Source organism: Drosophila nasuta, chromosome X (genome assembly GCF_023558535.2).
Source record: "Drosophila nasuta strain 15112-1781.00 chromosome X, ASM2355853v1, whole genome shotgun sequence".
Taxonomy (NCBI): Eukaryota; Metazoa; Arthropoda; class Insecta; order Diptera; family Drosophilidae; genus Drosophila; species Drosophila nasuta.
In genome coordinates this window covers 22817296-22835979 of record NC_083459.1, presented here as the reverse complement: position 1 = coordinate 22835979, position 18684 = coordinate 22817296, and the positions used below count along the sequence as shown (strand labels likewise).

The 18684-nt window shown below is 40.8% G+C and overlaps 5 protein-coding genes across 5 annotated transcripts; 3 read left to right on the top strand and 2 right to left on the bottom strand.

The window, feature by feature from the left end:
• Positions 1–406: 406 nt before the first annotated feature.
• Positions 407–3456, top strand: LOC132795765 (nose resistant to fluoxetine protein 6-like). Its single transcript, XM_060806644.1, has 8 exons — positions 407–717; positions 1050–1416; positions 1475–1548; positions 1615–1817; positions 1881–1993; positions 2051–2264; positions 2325–2978; positions 3039–3456. The coding sequence occupies exons 1-8, from the start codon at positions 423–425 to the stop codon at positions 3345–3347; spliced, it is 2229 nt and encodes a 742-aa protein (XP_060662627.1). The 5' UTR covers positions 407–422; the 3' UTR covers positions 3348–3456.
• Positions 3457–6835: 3379 nt separating this feature from the next.
• Positions 6836–9939, top strand: LOC132796905 (nose resistant to fluoxetine protein 6-like). The gene is made up of 8 exons (XM_060808254.1): positions 6836–7160; positions 7514–7880; positions 7939–8012; positions 8079–8281; positions 8350–8462; positions 8520–8733; positions 8794–9447; positions 9513–9939. The coding sequence occupies exons 1-8, from the start codon at positions 6866–6868 to the stop codon at positions 9819–9821; spliced, it is 2229 nt and encodes a 742-aa protein (XP_060664237.1). The 5' UTR covers positions 6836–6865; the 3' UTR covers positions 9822–9939.
• Positions 9940–12599: 2660 nt separating this feature from the next.
• LOC132796213 (nose resistant to fluoxetine protein 6-like) lies at positions 12600–16677 on the bottom strand. The gene is made up of 10 exons (XM_060807297.1): positions 16588–16677; positions 16381–16480; positions 15135–15703; positions 14726–15077; positions 14595–14668; positions 14336–14535; positions 14165–14277; positions 13886–14099; positions 13176–13826; positions 12600–13112 (listed from the first exon to the last, which is right to left on the bottom strand). Exons 3-10 carry the CDS (start codon positions 15334–15336, stop codon positions 12948–12950), a joined length of 1971 nt encoding a protein of 656 aa, XP_060663280.1. The 5' UTR covers positions 15337–15703; positions 16381–16480; positions 16588–16677; the 3' UTR covers positions 12600–12947.
• A 297-nt stretch (positions 16678–16974) lies between these two features.
• Positions 16975–17636, top strand: LOC132795063 (general odorant-binding protein 28a). The gene is made up of 2 exons (XM_060805492.1): positions 16975–17337; positions 17400–17636. Exons 1-2 carry the CDS (start codon positions 16996–16998, stop codon positions 17619–17621), a joined length of 564 nt encoding a protein of 187 aa, XP_060661475.1. The 5' UTR covers positions 16975–16995; the 3' UTR covers positions 17622–17636.
• A 26-nt stretch (positions 17637–17662) lies between these two features.
• LOC132795065 (uncharacterized) lies at positions 17663–18563 on the bottom strand. Its single transcript, XM_060805493.1, has 3 exons — positions 18339–18563; positions 18054–18273; positions 17663–17988 (listed from the first exon to the last, which is right to left on the bottom strand). The coding sequence occupies exons 1-3, from the start codon at positions 18514–18516 to the stop codon at positions 17904–17906; spliced, it is 483 nt and encodes a 160-aa protein (XP_060661476.1). The 5' UTR covers positions 18517–18563; the 3' UTR covers positions 17663–17903.
• Positions 18564–18684: the final 121 nt, after the last annotated feature.

The following is an 18684-nucleotide window of genomic DNA, read 5'->3' as shown; positions in this document are numbered from 1 at the left end:
TTATTATTCTATTACAATCTTATTTAAGAGTCACATACGAAATCTGATCACTCCATAACAAAAAAACACTTATTAACTAGAATTAAATTTGCTTATTTTCCATAAATAGCAAAATCAGACGTTTAAAAGATTAGATTTTTATTTTTAGTGAATATTATTGGTTAAAATCGATTCATATTTACATAAAACTGATTAACAACAAGACGTGTTAGACTTGGCAATCAAAACACTTACTTAACTCGAACGTGAACTGAAGAGTTTTCTTTTTTTGAAGAACATCGATAAAGTTATGCATAATATAATCTACCATTGACATGGTAGATAACCCAAACATTCGTCTTATCTGCAGACAACACAGGGCCTTTATATAGCGCTAAAGCTGTCCACTGGCCAACACACAACTCAATCGATGTCCAATCAGAATGGTCAAGTCCATTGTAATAATACTGCTCCTCAAACTAATCGCTGGGCTGACGCTCATCAGTGCCATGCAGCTGAAAATCCCACCGATGGACCAAGTGGAACCCAGGGAATTCCTCGAGATGCGAAAGCTACAATCGCTGAACCTTGAGTTCACACAACAATTCGAAAACATAACCCTCAAGGATCTGGAGATACCAAGCGAACGGATTCCCAGCCTACAGGACTTGCAGTGCCTGGCCGACGTAGGTCTTTGGATGAATGGCATTTCATCAGCCTCAATGTGGTCTATTAAGAGTAAGTAAAAGTCCCTGCTTAGGTTCTTAAGACAAAACTTAAATCTTGAAGAATACATTTCAAAATTGAACCTTAAACATCAATTCTTTAATTTTGAAACAACAAACAATATTCAGTTTCCATCTTAAGAAAAGGATCTTTAATTAGTCTTTAGATTAAGATCCTTAATTCAAGAATTGTTCCTAAAGAGTCTTAAATTGATTCGGTTCTCTTTCCTACTGTGGACAAAAATTAAGGAGTAAAGTTGAATTTAAGTTTCGCGGGCTTAACATTTCGGGTAGTTAATGTATGTGTTTATTTACTTCTGTATCGAAACCTTTTTCTTCTTGCAGTGATTGATGCCTGGGGATCGAAGCCTGCTGGTATCCTGAGCCTGAACATCATTGATTTGGGAAACTATGAGCAGTGCATCAACATAAACCAGCTGATTGCGGCCAACCATGTCATTAAGGGTAAATACTGCATGGCAGAAATTCCCTTTGCCAAAATGCTGGGCATCGAATCAAACGTCATGCGCAGCGTCAGCTTGAAGATTGGCGTTTGTTTCCCCTCCTCGTGTTCGTCCAGCAACATAGACACTCTGCTGAACCGGGCGATTCAGAGCTTGCTCAACGTCACCCACTCCGGGGAGCTGATCAACCCGGACACCTGCCAGACTGCGGATCGAGAACCTTTCCCTGGTCTTACTATATTCACAATGTATGTTAAGTTTTCATTTAGATTTGATCACTGACTAATTGAGCGACTTCCTTTGTAGTGTGCTGTTGTCCGTCTTCGGGGCCCTCGCCTTGCTGGCCACCTTATACGATTACTTCATCTGTCAGGATCAAAGTAAGTTGCAAATTATAAATTGAAGTGAAATTGCTTATTGATCTGTTGACAACTCACCACATCTAGGTCAACTGCCTGTCCTGATCAAGATCTTCTCGATACGCGCCTCATCTCGCGCTCTCTTCCGCACCACAAACCCCAAATCGAATCCCAATGTGATTGATTGTCTTCATGGCATGCGTTGCATGTCCCTCTTGTGGGTGGTCTTTGGTCATGAGTACATGTTCGGCATGGTGCAGCCCAATATTAACCAATGGAGCATTGTCCATGTAAGCTACTTCACAGAGCTGTAACTGAACATCGGGAACTGATTCGGGAGTTTTTTATTGCAGTGGCTTCAACAACCCTTCCAGAACTTGATAGTTCATGCCGCCTTTTCCGTGGATACATTCTTCTTCCTGAGTGGTCTTCTTGTGATTATGATTGCCCTGCGCTCCATGGGCAAGTAAGTAGTCAGGAATTTTCATTATTAACACCTAATAACACCTACCTAACTCCTTAGAACTAAGGGAAAACTGAGTGTGCCGCTGATGTATCTGCATCGGTATTTGCGTCTGGCTCCCCTTGTGGGTGTGGCCATCTTGGTCTACATGCAGTTGTTGCCTTTGCTGGTGAGCGGACCTCTTTCCAATAATGGCGTCGATGACTTTGAGAAATGCGAACGCACCTGGTTCTGGTCGCTGCTCTTCGTTCAAAACTATGCCACAACGGAGATTGTAAGTTTCCCTTGACTTCCAGTTCCCTTCGGATCGTATTATAACCTTAACTTCCCGCAGTGCTTGGGACATACTTGGTATCTAGGCGTAGACATGCAGCTCTACCTGTTGTCGCCCATCTTCCTGTTCGCACTCTACAAATGGGGCAAGAAGGCTGCCATTGGAATCGTAATACTGATGATCTTGCTGCTCGTCTGGATGTTTACCCTCATGATGGTCAAGGAGTATTCCGTGTACTACCGAAACGGTTTTGGGCCCGCTGACTCGGATCGTTGGCTCTACCATTCCACTCATCTGCATGCCACGCCCTGGCTGGTTGGTGCCGTATTTGGATTCTTTTTGCACGTGAATCGTGGCAAATCCTTCAAGCTGACCCCTCTCATGGTCTGGGCAGGCTGGTTGCTCAGCCTGGCGATCATATTCGCCTGTGAATTCTCGTTGGTGGGCTACGACAAGTTCGGAGGTCCCAAGCTCACCATGTTAGGTGATGCTCTCTACTACACGCTGACACGTCTTGGCTGGCCTCTGGCTCTCTGCTGGGTTGTCTTTGCCTGCATGCAAGGATACGGCGGAATGGCGAACAGTTTCCTCTCCTGCCCACTGTGGCAGCCGCTGTCGAAGCTCTCCTACTCCGTGTACATCTGGCACATTCTCATTCAGGAGATGAACGTGCGACGCATTCAAACGCACACTTATTTCTCCGACTACGAAATGGTAAGTTATTTTTGTCCTTCAATTCAGTGGTGTATTTAACACTCTATTCTCCCCTTGCAGATGCTCAAGTTCTGGTCGGACTTTGGTTTCACCGTTCTCGTTTCCTATGCCACTTATGTCACTATTGAGGCGCCTCTTGGCGGCTTGGAAAGTCTTTTGCTATCCAGAAGCAAACCCAGTCCAGTTGCGAAGACAGTTCCTGAAATAATCAAAGTGGAGAAGAATCCTATATCCATAGTGAATGTTGATCTAGAGGCAGCCCCAATTCCAATGAAAATTACAACGGGGATTGAGATAGAGACTGCGGCTGATGAAGCCTCAGCAAGTGCTGCAGCTGAGACAAATGATCCACAAATGAATCCAAACTAATCTTGTCCGTTACTATAAGACCTAAGTTAAGAGCGAGCTCGATTTAAAATTCTCATCTTCACCTTTGCTTTAATGCGAGAAAGCGAGCCTTAAGATTTCCTTGTTTTTTTGTTACTTTAAAATATTTATTTTAGAATAAGTAATATGAAATAATATTGTATAAGGTATAACTAGTTAAGAATACATTGGATTCACTTATGAATTTAATACGAAAAATAATAATAACATAAAAATGTTTTCAAATTTTAATAGATTTGCTTTTTATTCCCGCTACCCATAGGGTAGAAAGGTATTATAACTTTGTGCCGACAGGAAATGTATGTAACAGGTAGAAGAAGGCATCTCCGACCCTAAAAAGTATATATATTCTTGATCAGCGTCAACAGCCGAGACGATCTAGCCACGTCCGTCTGTCCGTATGAACACCTAGATCTCAGAGACTATAAGAGATAGAGCTATAATTTCGACAGCATTTGTTATGTTTGCACGCGGATCAAGTTTGTTCAAAATTTTTGCCACGCCCACTTCCGCCCTTGAAAATAAAAAATAACAAGCGTAATTTTAAAGCTAGAGTTACGATATTTTGGTAAATACAGTAATAACTATAGTAGTTATGATTCCTGAAAATTTGGTTGTTCATTTTGGTGGATCAGATAAAAATTTTCGAAGTTATTAAAGAAATACTTTTGTATGGGCAAACACGCCTACTTACTAGGGGTCTTAGTTGCTTTGGCCGACAATCTGGTATATTGTGCCGTCTATTGTATATTTTGAATGCGGTATTATATCGATATACCGTATATACCATTTGGTATATTTTTTGTATTGTTGTAGTATATTTGGTATATTTTTAGAATAATACCGCAAAATATATTTATTTTATTCAAAATGGGTGGCGGGTATCTCACAGTCGAGTACACTCGACTGTAGCTTTCTTACTTGTTTATTAGCGCTTTAGTCTTGAGTTACCCCATTTTAGATTGGCGTATCAGACAAAATAACGATTGCCCCTTTAGAAAGTAAACCAGTGTTCCTCGCCTATCAACAGTAGTTGTTTGTACTAACTACAATATGTGGGTTAATATGGGCAATTTATTTAGTTGATGCTGTTTTCAAGGTTTGAGTATATTTTGAATCAAAAGAATTGTTATCAGACATATTTTAGGATAAATTAAGAACGTTTTTGGTCTGATTTCGACGAAGTGTTACTTCCCACATTCATTATCAATTCAAATGCTTGATTAAATTTGTTTATCAGCATTTGTATGAAGTCATTATGAGTATCCCTTTAATTAGTCCGCTTTAGCAGATTGAATTGCAGAGAACTAGGATAACAATTGAATATAAGATTATCAAATTATAAGTGCATGCTATTAAAAGAATTGTTACAGCAAAGATTTCCAGTGAATATGAGTCATGTCATCATTATATCTCAAAATTCTACCAAACATGTGAATCACAAAAGCGTGTGGATTTCAAGTGCACACTTGCAATCAATTCAAGTGCTTGTTTTATTGCCCATATTGTTGATCAAACTCTCTCACAACAACACTACCATACAACTGACCCTTGGCCATTGTCTACACTTCCGACTAAGCGACTGATAACCAAGAAAAGATATCGTTAGAATATTGCAAGTCAACTTTGAGATCATATATAGCTATTTATACACTTAGAAATACGCGTGCTGTGTTTAGTAATCTGTGTTATTATTTAATTCCGAAATCTAGTGGAAATTTTTTTGTGTAGATTGATATATCAGTTTATCTTTAATGGTTTGTCAGTCTGTTAATTGAAATCGATTTCTAAGATAAGTATTAATGCTACAATAAACTGATTTATAATGGACTTATTATTACAATATATTATAATTCTATTATTACGCATAGTTTAAAAATAAAAGTTAAGATAGATATATCAGTCTTTGATGTTCTGTCAGTCTGTTAATTGAAATCGATTTCTAAGATAAGTATTAATGCTACAACGAACACATCTACTCTACGATAATAGAATTATTAGCATAGTTTAATATTCTATTATCTATCTTAGGATAATGGACTCAATTTATTATTCTATTTTATTCCTATTATGAAATTTAAGAGTCACATACGAAATGTGTTTACTCCATCAAAATTTGCTTACTGTGCATAAATAGCAAAATCAGACGTCTATAAGATTAGATGTTTATTTTTATACCCGCTACCCATAGGGTAGAGGGGTATTATAACTTTGTGCCGGCAGGAAATGTATGTAACAGGCAGAAGGAGACATCTCCGACCCTATAAACTATATATATTCTTGATCAGCGTCAACAGCCGAGACGATCTAGCCATGTCCGTCTGTCCGTCTGTCCGGATGAACACCTAAATCTCAGAGACTATAAGAGATAGAGCTATAATTTTTTTCGACAGTATTTGTTATTTTTGCACGTATATCGAGTTTGTTTAAAATTTTTGCCACGCCTACTCCCGCTCCTGCAAATCAATAATAACAAGAGTAATATTAAGGCTAGACGTGCGAATTTTATTATATACAATAATAACAACGTTGTTTGTGATTCCTGAAAATTTGGTTGCGATCAGATAAAAATTGTCTAAGTTATTAAAGAAATAGTTTTGTATAGGCAAAAACGCCTTCTATGCATGTGTTGTTATGAGTACACGTATATACATGCTCGCCTCTATATTTGTATCTGTATGCAAGAAGTACTGTGATAGCTCTATTGCTAGAGTGCAAGAATATTCGTGTTGTGGTAGTCGGGGGACTCGGGTTCGAGCCCGCTCGGGGTACAAACTTTTTTTTAATCGTATTTACAAAAATTATAAATAAAAATTGTGGATTTTATTAAAGAATTGTGGATTTTATTAAAGAAATACTTTTGTATGAGCAAAACCGCCTGCTATGTATGTATTGTATGTATGCGTATACGTATATACATGCTCGTCTATATTAGTATCTGTATGCTCAGGTGATAGAGTGCAAGCCGAGCATGTTGTGGTGCTCGGGTTGGAGCCCGCTCGAGGTACAAACTATTTCGGTCGGTGGTGCTCGAGTTCAAATCCCGATCGAAAATACATGCATATTTATTTTTAATATTTTGAGATTATTACCGAAATAATTTGCTTTTATTCAAAATGGGAAGCGGGTATTTCACAGTCGAGCACACTCGACTGTAGCTTTCTTACTTGTTTTTAATATTATTGGTTAAAGTCGATTCATATTTACATAGAACTGATTAATAGCAATACGTGGTAGCCTTGGTAATCAAAACACTCACTTAACTCGAACGTGAACTGAAGAGTTTTTTTGAGGAATTACAGTTCTGAGTAAGAATCGAAATCTTGATATCCCGACCATAAAGCAATACACAGACATCGATAAAGTTATGCATACTATAATCTACCCTAGACATGACAGATAACCCAAACAATCGTCTTATCTGCAGACAACACAGGGCCTTTATATAGCGCCAAAGCTGTCCACTGGCCAACACACAACTCAATCGATGTCCAATCAGAATGGTCAAGTCCATTGTAATAATACTGCTTCTCAAACTAATCGCTGGGCTGACGCTCATCAGTGCCATGCAGCTGAAAATCCCACCGATGGACCAAGTGGAACCCAGGGAATTCCTCGAGATGCGAAAGCTACAATCGCTGAACCTTGAGTTCACACAACAATTCGAAAACATAACCCTCAAGGATCTGGAGATACCAAGCGAACGGATTCCCAGCCTACAGGACTTGCAGTGCCTGGCCGACGTAGGTCTTTGGATGAATGGCATTTCATCAGCCTCAATGTGGTCTATTAAGAGTAAGTATAAGTCCCTGCTTAGGTTCTTAAGACAAAACTTAAATCTTGAAGAATACATTTCAAAATTGAACCTTAAACATCAATTCTTTAATTTTGAAACAAGAATGTTTTCAACTCATAATAAGTCAAACAATATTCGGTTTTCATCTTAAAAAAAGGATCTTTAAGTGGTCTTTAGATTAAGATCCTTAATTCAAGAATTGTTGCTTAAGAGTCTTAAATTTATTCGTTGCTCTTTCCTGTGGACAAAAAGTAAGGAGTAAAGTTCAATTTAAACTTCGCGGGCCTAACATTTCGGGTAGTTAATGTATGCGTTTATTTACTTCTGTATCGAAACCTTTTTCTTCTTGCAGTGATTGATGCCTGGGGATCAAAGCCTGCTGGTATTTTAAGCCTGAACATCATTGATTTGGGAAACTATGAGCAGTGCATCAACATAAACCAGCTGATTGCAACTAACCATGCCATTAAAGGTAAATACTGCATGACAGAAATTCCCTTTGCCAAAATGCTGGGCATCGAATCAAGCGTCATACGCAGCGTCAGCTTGAAGATTGGCGTTTGTTTCCCCTCCTCGTGTTCGTCCAGCAACATGGACACTCTGCTGAACCGGGCGATTCAGAGCTTGCTCAACGTCACCCACTCCGGGGAGCTGATCAACCCGGACACCTGCCAGACTGCGGATCGAGAACCTTTCCCTGGCCTAACCATATTCACAATGTATGTAAAGTCTTCGAATAGATTTGATCACATACTAATTAAGGGATTTCTTTTTTAGTGTGCTACTGTCCGTCTTCGGTGCCCTTGCCTTGCTGGCCACCTTATACGATTACTTCATCTGTCAGGATCAAAGTAAGTTGCAAATTATAAATTGAAGTGAAATTGCTTATTGATCTGTTGTCAACTCACCACATCTAGGTCAACTGCCTGTCCTGATCAAGATCTTCTCGATACGCGCCTCATCTCGCGCTCTCTTCCGCACCACAAACCCCAAATCGAATCCCAATGTGATTGATTGTCTTCATGGCATGCGTTGCATGTCCCTCTTGTGGGTGGTCTTTGGTCATGAGTACATGTTCGGCTTGGTGCAGCCCAATATTAACAAATGGAGCATTTATCACGTAAGTTACTCGATACAGCTGTACAGCTGAACATTGAGAACTGATTCGGGAGTTTTATTTTCTTGCAGTGGATTCAACAACCCTTCCAGAACTTGATAGTGCACGGCGTCTTTTCCGTGGATACATTCTTCTTCCTGAGTGGTCTTCTTGTGATTATGATTGCCCTGCGCTCCATGGGCAAGTAAGTAGTCAGGAATTTTCATTATTAACACCTAATAACACCTACCTAACTCCTTAGAACTAAAGGAAAACTGAATGTGCCACTGATGTATCTGCATCGGTATTTGCGTCTGGCTCCCCTCGTGGGTGTGGCCATCTTGGTCTACATGCAGTTGTTGCCTTTGCTGGTGAGCGGACCTCTTTCCAATAATGGCGTCGATGACTATGAGAAATGCGAACGCACCTGGTTCTGGTCATTGCTCTTCGTTCAAAACTATGCCACAACGGAGATTGTAAGTTCCCCTTGACTTCCAGTTCCCTTCGGATCGTATTATAACCTTAACTTCCCGCAGTGTTTGGGACATACTTGGTATTTAGGAGTGGACATGCAGCTCTACCTGTTGTCGCCCATCTTCCTGTTCGCACTCTACAAATGGGGCAAGAAGGCTGCCATTGGAATCGTAGTACTGATGATCTTGCTGCTCGTCTGGATGTTTACCCTCATGATGGTCAAGGAATATTCCGTGTACCCTCGAAACGGTTTTGGTCCCGCTGACTCGAATCGTTGGCTCTACTTCTCCACCCATCTGCATGCCACGCCCTGGCTTGTTGGTGCCGTCTTTGGATACTTTTTGCACGTGAATCGTGGCAAATCCTTCAAGCTGACCCCTCTCATGGTCTGGGCAGGCTGGTTGCTCAGCCTGGCGATCATATTCGCCTGTGAGTTCTCGTTGGTGGGCTATGACAAATTCGGAGGTCCCATGCTCACCATGTTGGGTGATGCTCTCTACTATACGCTGACACGTCTTGGCTGGCCTCTGGCTCTCTGCTGGGTTGTCTTTGCCTGCATGCAAGGATACGGCGGCATGGCGAACAGTTTCCTCTCCTGCCCACTGTGGCAGCCGCTGTCGAAGCTCTCCTACTCCGTGTACATCTGGCACATTCTCATTCAGGAGATGAACGTGCGACGCATTCAAACGAACACTTATTTCTCCGACTACGAAATGGTAAGTTCTTTCTTTTATACTTTTTAATCCTAGGCAGTATTTAACACTCTATTCTCCCCTTATAGATGCTCAAGTTCTGGTCGGACTTTGGTTTCACGGTTCTCGTTTCCTATGCCACTTATGTTACAATTGAGGCGCCTCTTGGCGGCTTGGAAAGTCTTTTGCTATCCAGAAGCAAACCCAGTCCAGTTGCGAAGACAGTTCCTGAAATAATCAAAGTGGAGAAGAATCCTATATCCATAGTGAATGTTGATCTAGAGGCAGCCCCAATTCCAATGAAAATTACAACGGGGATTGAGATAGAGACTGCGGCTGATGAAGCCTCAGCAAGTGCTGCAGCTGAGACAAATGATCCACAAATGAATCCAAACTAATCTTGTCCGTTACTATAAGACCTAAGTTAAGAGCGAGCTCGATTTAAAATTCTCATCTTCACCTTTGCTTTAATGCGAGAAAGCGAGCCTTAAGCTTTCCTTGTTTTTTTTTTTTTGTTACTTTAAAATATTTATTATAGAATAAGTAATATGAAATAATATTGTATAAGGAAACTACTTAAGAATACATTGGATTCACTTATGAATTTAATTCAAAAAATAATAATAACATAAAAATGTTTTCAAATTTTAATAGATTTGCTTTTTGTCTTATGCTGTTAAATTTCAAATTGGCGCGCAGTACGTCTCTATCTGTATGTATATGTAATACTAAATAATAATGTAATAATAAGATATATTAATATATACCGTTTAAATCGATAAATCTAACTTGAAAATCTAATTAAACATTTTGCAGCATTAAGACTGTGCATACTCTTGCACAGCGTCATTAAGGCAGCGCAGCTTGTCAGTAAAAAAAGCATTGCATACTTTTACAGACACCTTTCAATTGCTATAGCAACTGCAATTTTTTAAAATTATGGCATACTTTCGGGGGCACTGTAAACGCCAAAAATATAGCCAGAAACAGCAAATTCCTTGATATCTCAGAAACTACAAGGACGATTTGGATGTCCTTAGGCATGTTGATAGGCCTAATTAAAAGTCGTTGATTGACACTCGTTTCAACCGTATCCTTTAAAGGATATTCGAGTTATCAAGAAAATTATGAATACAAAAAATGACGTTTATCTCTGCTCCTGTAAGGACTTTCGTCCTTTTTTCAATTGATTCTTCAATTTCGTGTCAAGAGCTACCCGTATGCCAAAGGACATCTGCCTAATCCTTAAAATGGCTGAGTTATAGCGGATTTCCGGACTTCTAGTCAATTTTTCATGCCTCCCCCTTGCAAAATTTAAGTTGCTATTTTTGAGAAAATTTATGTTGCATACTTTTAGGTTTGTCATTTAGTATGAACATAATTATTGAAAAATGCCCATAACTCTGCCGCGTCCTGCCGCAGGATGTCGGGACATGTCTCGTTTGAATCGCAAGGACGAATTTTATCGACCAGCATCATCGAAATACGGGGTCATATAGGAATTCAACATTCAACATTCAAATTTCAAATTTCGCCGAAAAACACAAAATCCAGGATAACTCGGAAACCGTGAGGACGATTCGAATGTCCTTTGGCCAGCTAATAGATCTACCCATTAGCCATCGTTCGGCAGTCTCGCTAGGATATGCCAGGATACGGCCGATTTATAGCCAATTTAAGCTGAAGAAAATTTTGGCATTATCGCTGGTCCTGTAAGGACCTTCGTGCTTTTTGTTTTGCAGATCGATAAATGTTGATTAGTAGTGTATGTGTGCCAAAGGACATCCTTTTCGTCCTTCAAATAACCGAAATATTGCTGAAATATTCGACAACATAAAACAAATTCATATTTTAACAGATTTGCTTTTTCCGTCAGTAGCGTCAAATTTTAAATTGGCGCGCAAGTATTTCTCTTGTGGTTCCGAAAACAGGCGGCAGATGTCGGCACTGAGCAAGCAAGTGACTTGCTCTATTTCAGATTGCTGCTATTTCTGTTCGCCTGGCACTTGCTGACTTGCAACTTTTTTGATGCTCCTGCTGGTTTTGGGTGGCCAACAACAACAAACATATTATTGTTGTTGTAATTTCTAATTTTGTTTTTGTTGCAATGTCCAAAGTAAATTTAAAAAAAAAATATTTTTTAATTTTAACGAATTTGCTCTTTTTACAGCGGTTGCTTATAAATTTCAAATTGGTGGGCAAGTATTTTTGTAGTACCAAAAACAGGCTACAGATGGCGTCACTGAGCAAGCAAGTGACTTGCTCTATTTCTGCTTGCTGCTGACTTATGTTCGCCTGGTATTTCACCTGCTGATTTGGCAATTTCTGACTATCGTGGCAACATTGAGAGGGCAATAACAACCACAGAATAAAGAATTGTTATTGTAGTTACTGTTGCAATATCCCACAAAAATGAGATATTTTCAAATTTTAACAGATTTTCTTTTTAAATTTCAAATTGGCGCGCAAATATATCTTTTGTGGTTTCGTTAACAGCCAGCAGGTGTCGCCAGTCAAGTCACTTTCTATATTTCTGCTTGCTGCTGATTTATGTTCGCCTGGTATATCAGCCGGCAATTAGGCATATTTCGACCATCGCGGCAACATTTAGTGGGCAACAACAACAACTACATTATCAATAATTATTTTTCAAATTGCTTATGTTGTTGTTATTGTCGTTGTTGTAACTAAATTGTAGAAGCAGACTTAAATTGCAAATTTTAGGATAACTCGAAAACGAGAAGGACGATCCGAATGCCCTTTGGCTAGTAGGCCTTTTAGGGAAAATAGACCTTATTAAGACGCAACCTTTGATATATTGCTTGTTAGGATATTCAAGCACATTCACGAGCTATGGTATACAAAAAAATCCTTTTAACTCAATTCCTTTAATTATAATATATTCTGAAGCTTTGGCTAAAGCCGTATCCAAGGACATCCTTGTTGTCCTTTAAATTACCGAGATACAGGATATTATTCGATTGTCAGTACAAATTTGTGATAATAAAAATGTAGTTAGCTTTTTCATTATTATTAAAATCAAGCTGTAAAAGACAAAATCTGAAAAATAAATAAGTACAAATCTGCGCCTTATTTGTGTTTTCATTATTGTGTTTTATTAATTAATATATTTATGCAAAATTCATTCATTAAAATAGCAACAAAAGAGTACAATTCAATAAAATATATTTTAATCTCATATAATACACTTGTTTATGTTTACAAACGTCATGAAGTCGACTTTATCGGCACTCGCCTTATGCATATTAAAGCTAAATGATAAGAGCTATCTTTAGTGGGCATTTCTACAGGGTAATCGGGCACTAACTCAACGATTGGTCAGCTTATCAGCTGAGTTATATAGTTATTCTATTAAATACAGTAGATTCAAGTTCCTCATAATAATAGTACAAATAAATGATAGTTGAAGGAGCTATTAAAATAAACTAAAAAAAAAAAGGATTGTAAAATAAGATTGATAAAGATTAATGCGAGAATGTGTGGAGTTCCTATTTAACTACTCTCTAGGCAGCTTCTGTGCTCGCTGGCACTATTGCAGGCTTTGGCTTGGGCTTTTTCGCGTCCGAGAGCCACCAGCCTACCAAAGTAGAGCAAGGGGCTTCGACCAGAATGTAGACGACGTAGGAGAGCAGCACCGTGAAGCCAAAGTCGCCCCAGAATCGCAGCATCTAAGGAATTGAGATATTCTTTTAAAATACATACACAGAAGTGGAATTAGATGAGTCACTTACCACATCGTAGTCGGAGAAATAGGTGTTTGTGTGAGTGCGTGCCGAGTTGAGGTTCTCAAAGAATATGTGAAAGATGTAGGCGCAATAGGAGAGCTTCGACAGCGGCTGCCAGAGAGGTGAGGCGAGGAAGCTGTTGGCCAACCCACCATAACCCTGCATGCAGGCAAAGACCACCCAGCAGAGAGCCAGAGGCCAAGCGATGCGTGTGAGACTGAGGAAGAAGGCCTCATTCACAATGGGCACGGGCGTGGCGTTGAGGCCCGCATAGGGTTCCAGGGCCATCACGGTGACGAGCAGGAAGCTCAAGCTAAGCAACCAAAAAGTCCACACGACGAGGCGATTCAACTGGAAGCGTTTGCCCTTAGTTAGGTAGAGAAAGTAGCCGAAGAGGACGCCCACCAGCCACGTTGAGGCGCGCACATGGATCGGAAAATAGATGAAGGGCTCGCCCCTCTTGACAGCATCGCCTCGTATCTGCATGGAGTAGTTGTTGACAATCATTGTTGCAAAGAGGTAAGAGCTGAGCACCAAAATGAGCAGCACAATGGCCGCAGCTGCTTTCTTGCCCCATCTGTAGAGGGCAATGAGAAAGATTGGGGACAGCAAATAGAGCTGCATGTCCACAGCCAAGTACCAGGAATGGGAAATGCACTGCAAACACAAAGCGCAATTAGTTGTGATTGGTGGAAGAGGGGAAGAATCGTTGTTACCTTATCCCAGAAGAAGTTCTGGACGTAGAGCAGCGTCAGGTACCAGTTCTTATTGCAAATGCTGTAGTCATCGAACATGGTGGTGCCCCAGATGGGTCCGTCCCCGAAGTACGGCAACAACTTCACGTAGAGGAGCATGGCAAAGCCCAGAACGGGCGTGAGACGCAGATAGCGATTCAAATATAGCTTCGGAATGTTAAGTTTGCCGTTTCCCCTGCAAGTATTTGAATGAGATCGTTAGTAAGCTACAACGGAGCTGCTTACTAGCTGGCTACTTACCGCTCCATGGCTCGGAACTGTGAGCTGACCACCAGCATGCCGCTGAGAAAGAAGAAAGTGTCCACGGCATTGATACACTGCTGGATGAACATGCGAAAAGGTGTTGCTCCCCACTGTGGAAAGGATAATCGTTAGTCCTGGACACAATCTAAAGAACTAATAAAGGCTCACCGTAAACATATCCATGCGATTAATATTCGGCGACTTGAGGGCGATAATGTAGTCATGACCAAAGATAACCCAGATGAGGGACATGCAGCGCAAGCCATGCAGGCAGTTGATCATATTCGGATTCGAGTTGTTCGAGATGCGAAACAATGCTCCCGAGTTGACACGTGCTGAGAACGCTTTAATCAGTTGCGGAAGTTGACCTGAGAATTAAATGTGCTTAATAGGCAGTTACTAAACTCGCAGAGTGTGGAGAACTTACTTGGATCCTCACAAAAGAAGTAATCGTAGAGTGTGGCCAGCAGAACAAACAGTCCCAGAACGGAGCAAAGGACACTAAAAAAGGAGACTTTGTCAGAGGAAGAAGTATTTTTTGCTGGAAGTTGTGCTTACATCGTGAATATCGTGAGCCAGTCGAAGGGTTCGCGTCCAGTTGTCTTACAGGTGCTTTCAGTCACCAGGACTGCAGTCTCATCCACCTCAAGACCGAGTTGTTCCATCAACTGACGCAGCAGGATGTCCATGTCGGTGCTATCGCAGGTGGTGGGAAAACAGACGGCGATGTTCGCATTCGATGTGCTCTGAAAGAGTTGACCCACAGGCAGCCTGGCAAAGCAGTACTTGCCCTGGAGTGTGTAATCAGTGGAAATTTGTTGATTGATCCTCAGGCACTCGTCGTAGTTGCCCAAGCTTCTGGTGTTGCCCTCCAGCACTCCCGAGGGCAGTGAACCCCAAGAATCGAGCACTGTGGAGAAGAAAATAGTTATCAGAATGATTCGTGACTGTGTCAAACTAAACTTACTTTTTAGCGCCCAATTGGTATTGTTGCCAAGGGCAAGCTGCACCTGGGCGAGATCCTGAGCACATTGTGTATCAACGTCCGCTAAGGTGAAGTTCTCCAGCTGTCTATAGAACTCCAAGCCCAAGTAACTCAGACCTAATCCACGCTGAACATTTGCAGCAGCAATTGTGCCAAGCAGCAGGACAATTAGCAACCTTATCATCGTAATTCTTCACAAAGACTGTATACTCTAGAGTCCATTCGTGGTTCTTTTATATGAGCGAGTGTTTCCCCAATGCCAAAAAATGCGATAAGCTGCCACTTTTGCCTCAGCTCTGTCTGCGAATCTGCTACCAAACGGTATCGCATGGCCAGTGGGCTGCCAGTTATCAGTACTAGAGAACTCTGATTACACCTCTGGCGTAGAGAGCTACGACTATCTCAACCTTAATCACCTTCTTCTGGGAGGTGTGGGCAAACCCCTTGAGTTCACTTGGTTATTTCCAAAATGCGGTAACTGTTTTCCCCCGATATGATATGCGGGAAGAGATTCCAATTTGGGGTTCCAGAGATCCTCAAATTTCCTGAACCTTAAACGGAATGCAATTATCAATTATTTTGCATATAATAGGCATATTTTAGGTAGTAATAGTAATAGCAATAATAATAATATTTTATAATATATAGTATTAGTATATTATTGTAGTGACAAAAAGTAAATATGAATAAAGTTGTAAAAGAAGCTAGGGTAAAAGAAAATGCACATATTAATAAAGAACTAGAATAGTAGATGCTAAAAAGTACTTAAAAATAATAAGTATAACTTGGGCTATCTTAAGTAGTAGTTGTAAAAATAATACTTCCAATAATGCGGAAATAGAAAAATTGTATTAGTTATTAAAGTTTATTACATAAATTCGCATGCTTGATAATTTATTCTAATATAATATATTCAATATAATATATCCAAGTTTATGAGTACAAATTTTGTGTTTAAATGATAAAGTTCTCGAACATAAAAAATCAAAAGTATTTTCCAAAATATAAATTATAAAAAGTTTTGCCATTAAAGAAATATAAAGTACATATTAAGTTGTGTCTTCACTTAATAAACATTAAAAAAAATATAGAAAAAGGAACAATAAAATTGATAGTAAAGTCAATTTAGTTACTACTTAGAACAATATCGATAATGGCGAAACATTCTGTTATACAATTAAATGTAGGTGCATCATTATCGACATTACTGTATAACATTGAAGCTCACCACATTGATGATATACGAGTATACTTTATTTTGTAATATATTGCATACTTTTGGGGAAGCGGAAAATATAGCTTTGGAGAGGAATCCGTAGATATTGTAACTGCAATGAAATTGAGGGGTAGCAGTTTTAAAATAAGATGAAAATAATAATAATAATAATATTGAATAAGTAGAAGTAGTAGAGGTATAGGTAATAGTTGAAATTACTTGTTTCAAATTCCAGGCAGCTGTGCGCTTGCTTAAAAATGTGTTGCAAACTTTTGGGGAGCGACAAAGACAACTTGGGAGAGATATTCGCTTGACGTTTTAGTTATATTCGTATTGTCGTTAAGAAGCTATATAGATGGAGATATAAAAACAATGATTAAATGATGATTAAACCCCTTGCTTGTGCTTTCTCGAACGCAGTCTCAATGCGATGCAAGTACAATGTCAAGTCTTGAACTTGCGCAGCGCAATTTTTTTGCAGGTGTCAGCAAAATAAGGTTCAGCAATGGCAAGTAAAGAAAGCAAAGAGAAGAACGCATGAAGAATGACGGCCAAGAAGGTCAAGAGTTCAAGTGATTGAACTATATAAAAGCCACATGAAAACGAACAGAATCAGAAATTCATAAGATGACAACTATCCAACTTACGTTGATTGCTTTCATCGGCTATTGCACAGTCTTAGTCGAAGGACAGGCTTCAGCTGCGTCTGGGATGTCACTTCCGATTCCGATATCAACCAAGGGTCAGGCCTTCGACTTGGGTCGTCTGTTCGGCGGAAAAAGTGGGGACCCGATGTGGACGCTGATTGATCGCAATCTGCCCGAGGTGCAGCAGATGATCGATCAAACCAAGCAAAGCTGTATGGCCAAGCTGCAGATGACGGGGCCGCAGCGTTCGCTCATCCGAGAACCACGACCAACGCCCAAGGAGAAGTGCCTGGTGGAGTGTGTGCTGAAGGGCATTGGACTGGTAAGTTCAAGGATTGCTTGCTTGGATCCTAACTGATCCTCTTTGTTTCTCTCATTTTGCAGATGGACAGCGTGAGCAACCGTCTGAATTTGCAACGCGTGGAGCAGCTGACGAGCAAAGTGACCGAGGACAATAAGCTGGCCATTGCTCTAGGCTGCAGTCTGGCTCAAAGTTGCAATCGCTCGATCAATGTGCCATCGAATAAGCCCTGCGAAGCGGCCCATCAGCTGAACCAGTGCATCGGTCGGCATCTGGATCGCAATCGGGTCAAGCTGCACTGGTAGATGAAGAAGATCCCTAATCAATTATTGTACACACACATAGATTGATTACACGACGCGCGCTCCACGTTCTCTTTATTCAATGGGTGTGTGCATGTCCAGAAACCACAACGGGACACAAACTAGGATAAGATAAATATGTAACTAGGGAAACTAAAGTAGGAAGTGAAGGAGAGACAATCCTTCTGCCAGGGGAATTCACTGATGGAAAAAAAGAACCAAATAGAATTGATATGCAATTGCAAGAAATGACTGAAGTGGTTGCGGAGCGTGGCTGCGTTTCAGCTAATCCTTGATCTCGGGTATTTTATAGGCGGCAACGCGCATTTCTCGCAGCATGCACATGGCAATCGAATGCGCAATCTCGCATCTGGGAAGAATGTGAGAAATAAAAGGATCTCTGGAAAGGTATTTCGGTGACTGCGGTCTACTCACTCATCGGTTAACCCGCTCGCCTGATTGCATTTCGCAGTGATGAGGCGCGATTGCTCCTCCTTGTCAGGAAACATCATGTTCATCATTTCATTGGTCTTGGCGCCGTCGTAGAGCTTCTCGCCCTCGGGCATCAGCTCGAACTGCATCAGCATGCAGCGGCGGAAGCATTTGCTCGGATGCGAGGCATCGTCCTTGTTCAACACCATCTCCTCCAGATGCACTGTTCAATACAAAAGTATTAGCAGAATATTGAGTAAGGTTAATCTGGCTTAAATACGTGCTTACCTCGCTCCGGGACCGGATCACAACTTTGCCCAAAAGGCATCAGCAGATCGACCACTTCGCTCATCTTCATGGTCATCACCTCGTCGGAGTCATCGTTGGCTTGGACTAGCTGCAACAATGTGCTACAGCTACAGGCCAGCATCAGTAGTGCGGTCAACCAGGTCGCTTGCTTTCTCATTGTCTGACTTCGAAACGTTCAGTTTTAGCTCTTGCTCCATTTGCAGTCCGCAGCGCTCCATTTATACTCCCAACCCAGGGAGTCCCATGACACGCGAGATCTGCTGATTGCAGATCGACATTCATTTAGCGTGTAGTTGCCATCAATCTGGTTGTCTCACCTAAGCCC

What these genes read in the sequence shown, in the direction of transcription:
- LOC132796905 (XM_060808254.1), top strand. Translation starts at nt 6,866, where the DNA reads ATGGTCAAGTCCATTGTAATAATACTGCTTCTCAAACTAATCGCTGGG. An exon ending in CTCAATGTGGTCTATTAAGA is followed by an intron (nt 7,161 to 7,513) that starts GTAAGTATAAGT and finishes TTCTTCTTGCAG; the next exon opens with TGATTGATGCCTGGGGATCA. An exon ending in ATTTCTCCGACTACGAAATG is followed by an intron (nt 9,448 to 9,512) that starts GTAAGTTCTTTC and finishes CTCCCCTTATAG; the next exon opens with ATGCTCAAGTTCTGGTCGGA.
- LOC132795065 (XM_060805493.1), bottom strand. Translation starts at nt 18,516, where the DNA reads ATGAGAAAGCAAGCGACCTGGTTGACCGCACTACTGATGCTGGCCTGT. An exon ending in TGATCCGGTCCCGGAGCGAG is followed by an intron (nt 18,274 to 18,338) that starts GTAAGCACGTAT and finishes TGTATTGAACAG; the next exon opens with TGCATCTGGAGGAGATGGTG. An exon ending in GCGAGCGGGTTAACCGATGA is followed by an intron (nt 17,989 to 18,053) that starts GTGAGTAGACCG and finishes CATTCTTCCCAG; the next exon opens with ATGCGAGATTGCGCATTCGA.
- LOC132795063 (XM_060805492.1), top strand. Translation starts at nt 16,996, where the DNA reads ATGACAACTATCCAACTTACGTTGATTGCTTTCATCGGCTATTGCACA. An exon ending in TGCTGAAGGGCATTGGACTG is followed by an intron (nt 17,338 to 17,399) that starts GTAAGTTCAAGG and finishes CTCATTTTGCAG; the next exon opens with ATGGACAGCGTGAGCAACCG.
- LOC132795765 (XM_060806644.1), top strand. Translation starts at nt 423, where the DNA reads ATGGTCAAGTCCATTGTAATAATACTGCTCCTCAAACTAATCGCTGGG. An exon ending in CTCAATGTGGTCTATTAAGA is followed by an intron (nt 718 to 1,049) that starts GTAAGTAAAAGT and finishes TTCTTCTTGCAG; the next exon opens with TGATTGATGCCTGGGGATCG. An exon ending in ACCAATGGAGCATTGTCCAT is followed by an intron (nt 1,818 to 1,880) that starts GTAAGCTACTTC and finishes TTTTTATTGCAG; the next exon opens with TGGCTTCAACAACCCTTCCA.
- LOC132796213 (XM_060807297.1), bottom strand. Translation starts at nt 15,336, where the DNA reads ATGATAAGGTTGCTAATTGTCCTGCTGCTTGGCACAATTGCTGCTGCA. An exon ending in TACCAATTGGGCGCTAAAAA is followed by an intron (nt 15,078 to 15,134) that starts GTAAGTTTAGTT and finishes TCTTCTCCACAG; the next exon opens with TGCTCGATTCTTGGGGTTCA. An exon ending in AGAACTTCTTCTGGGATAAG is followed by an intron (nt 13,827 to 13,885) that starts GTAACAACGATT and finishes TTGTGTTTGCAG; the next exon opens with TGCATTTCCCATTCCTGGTA.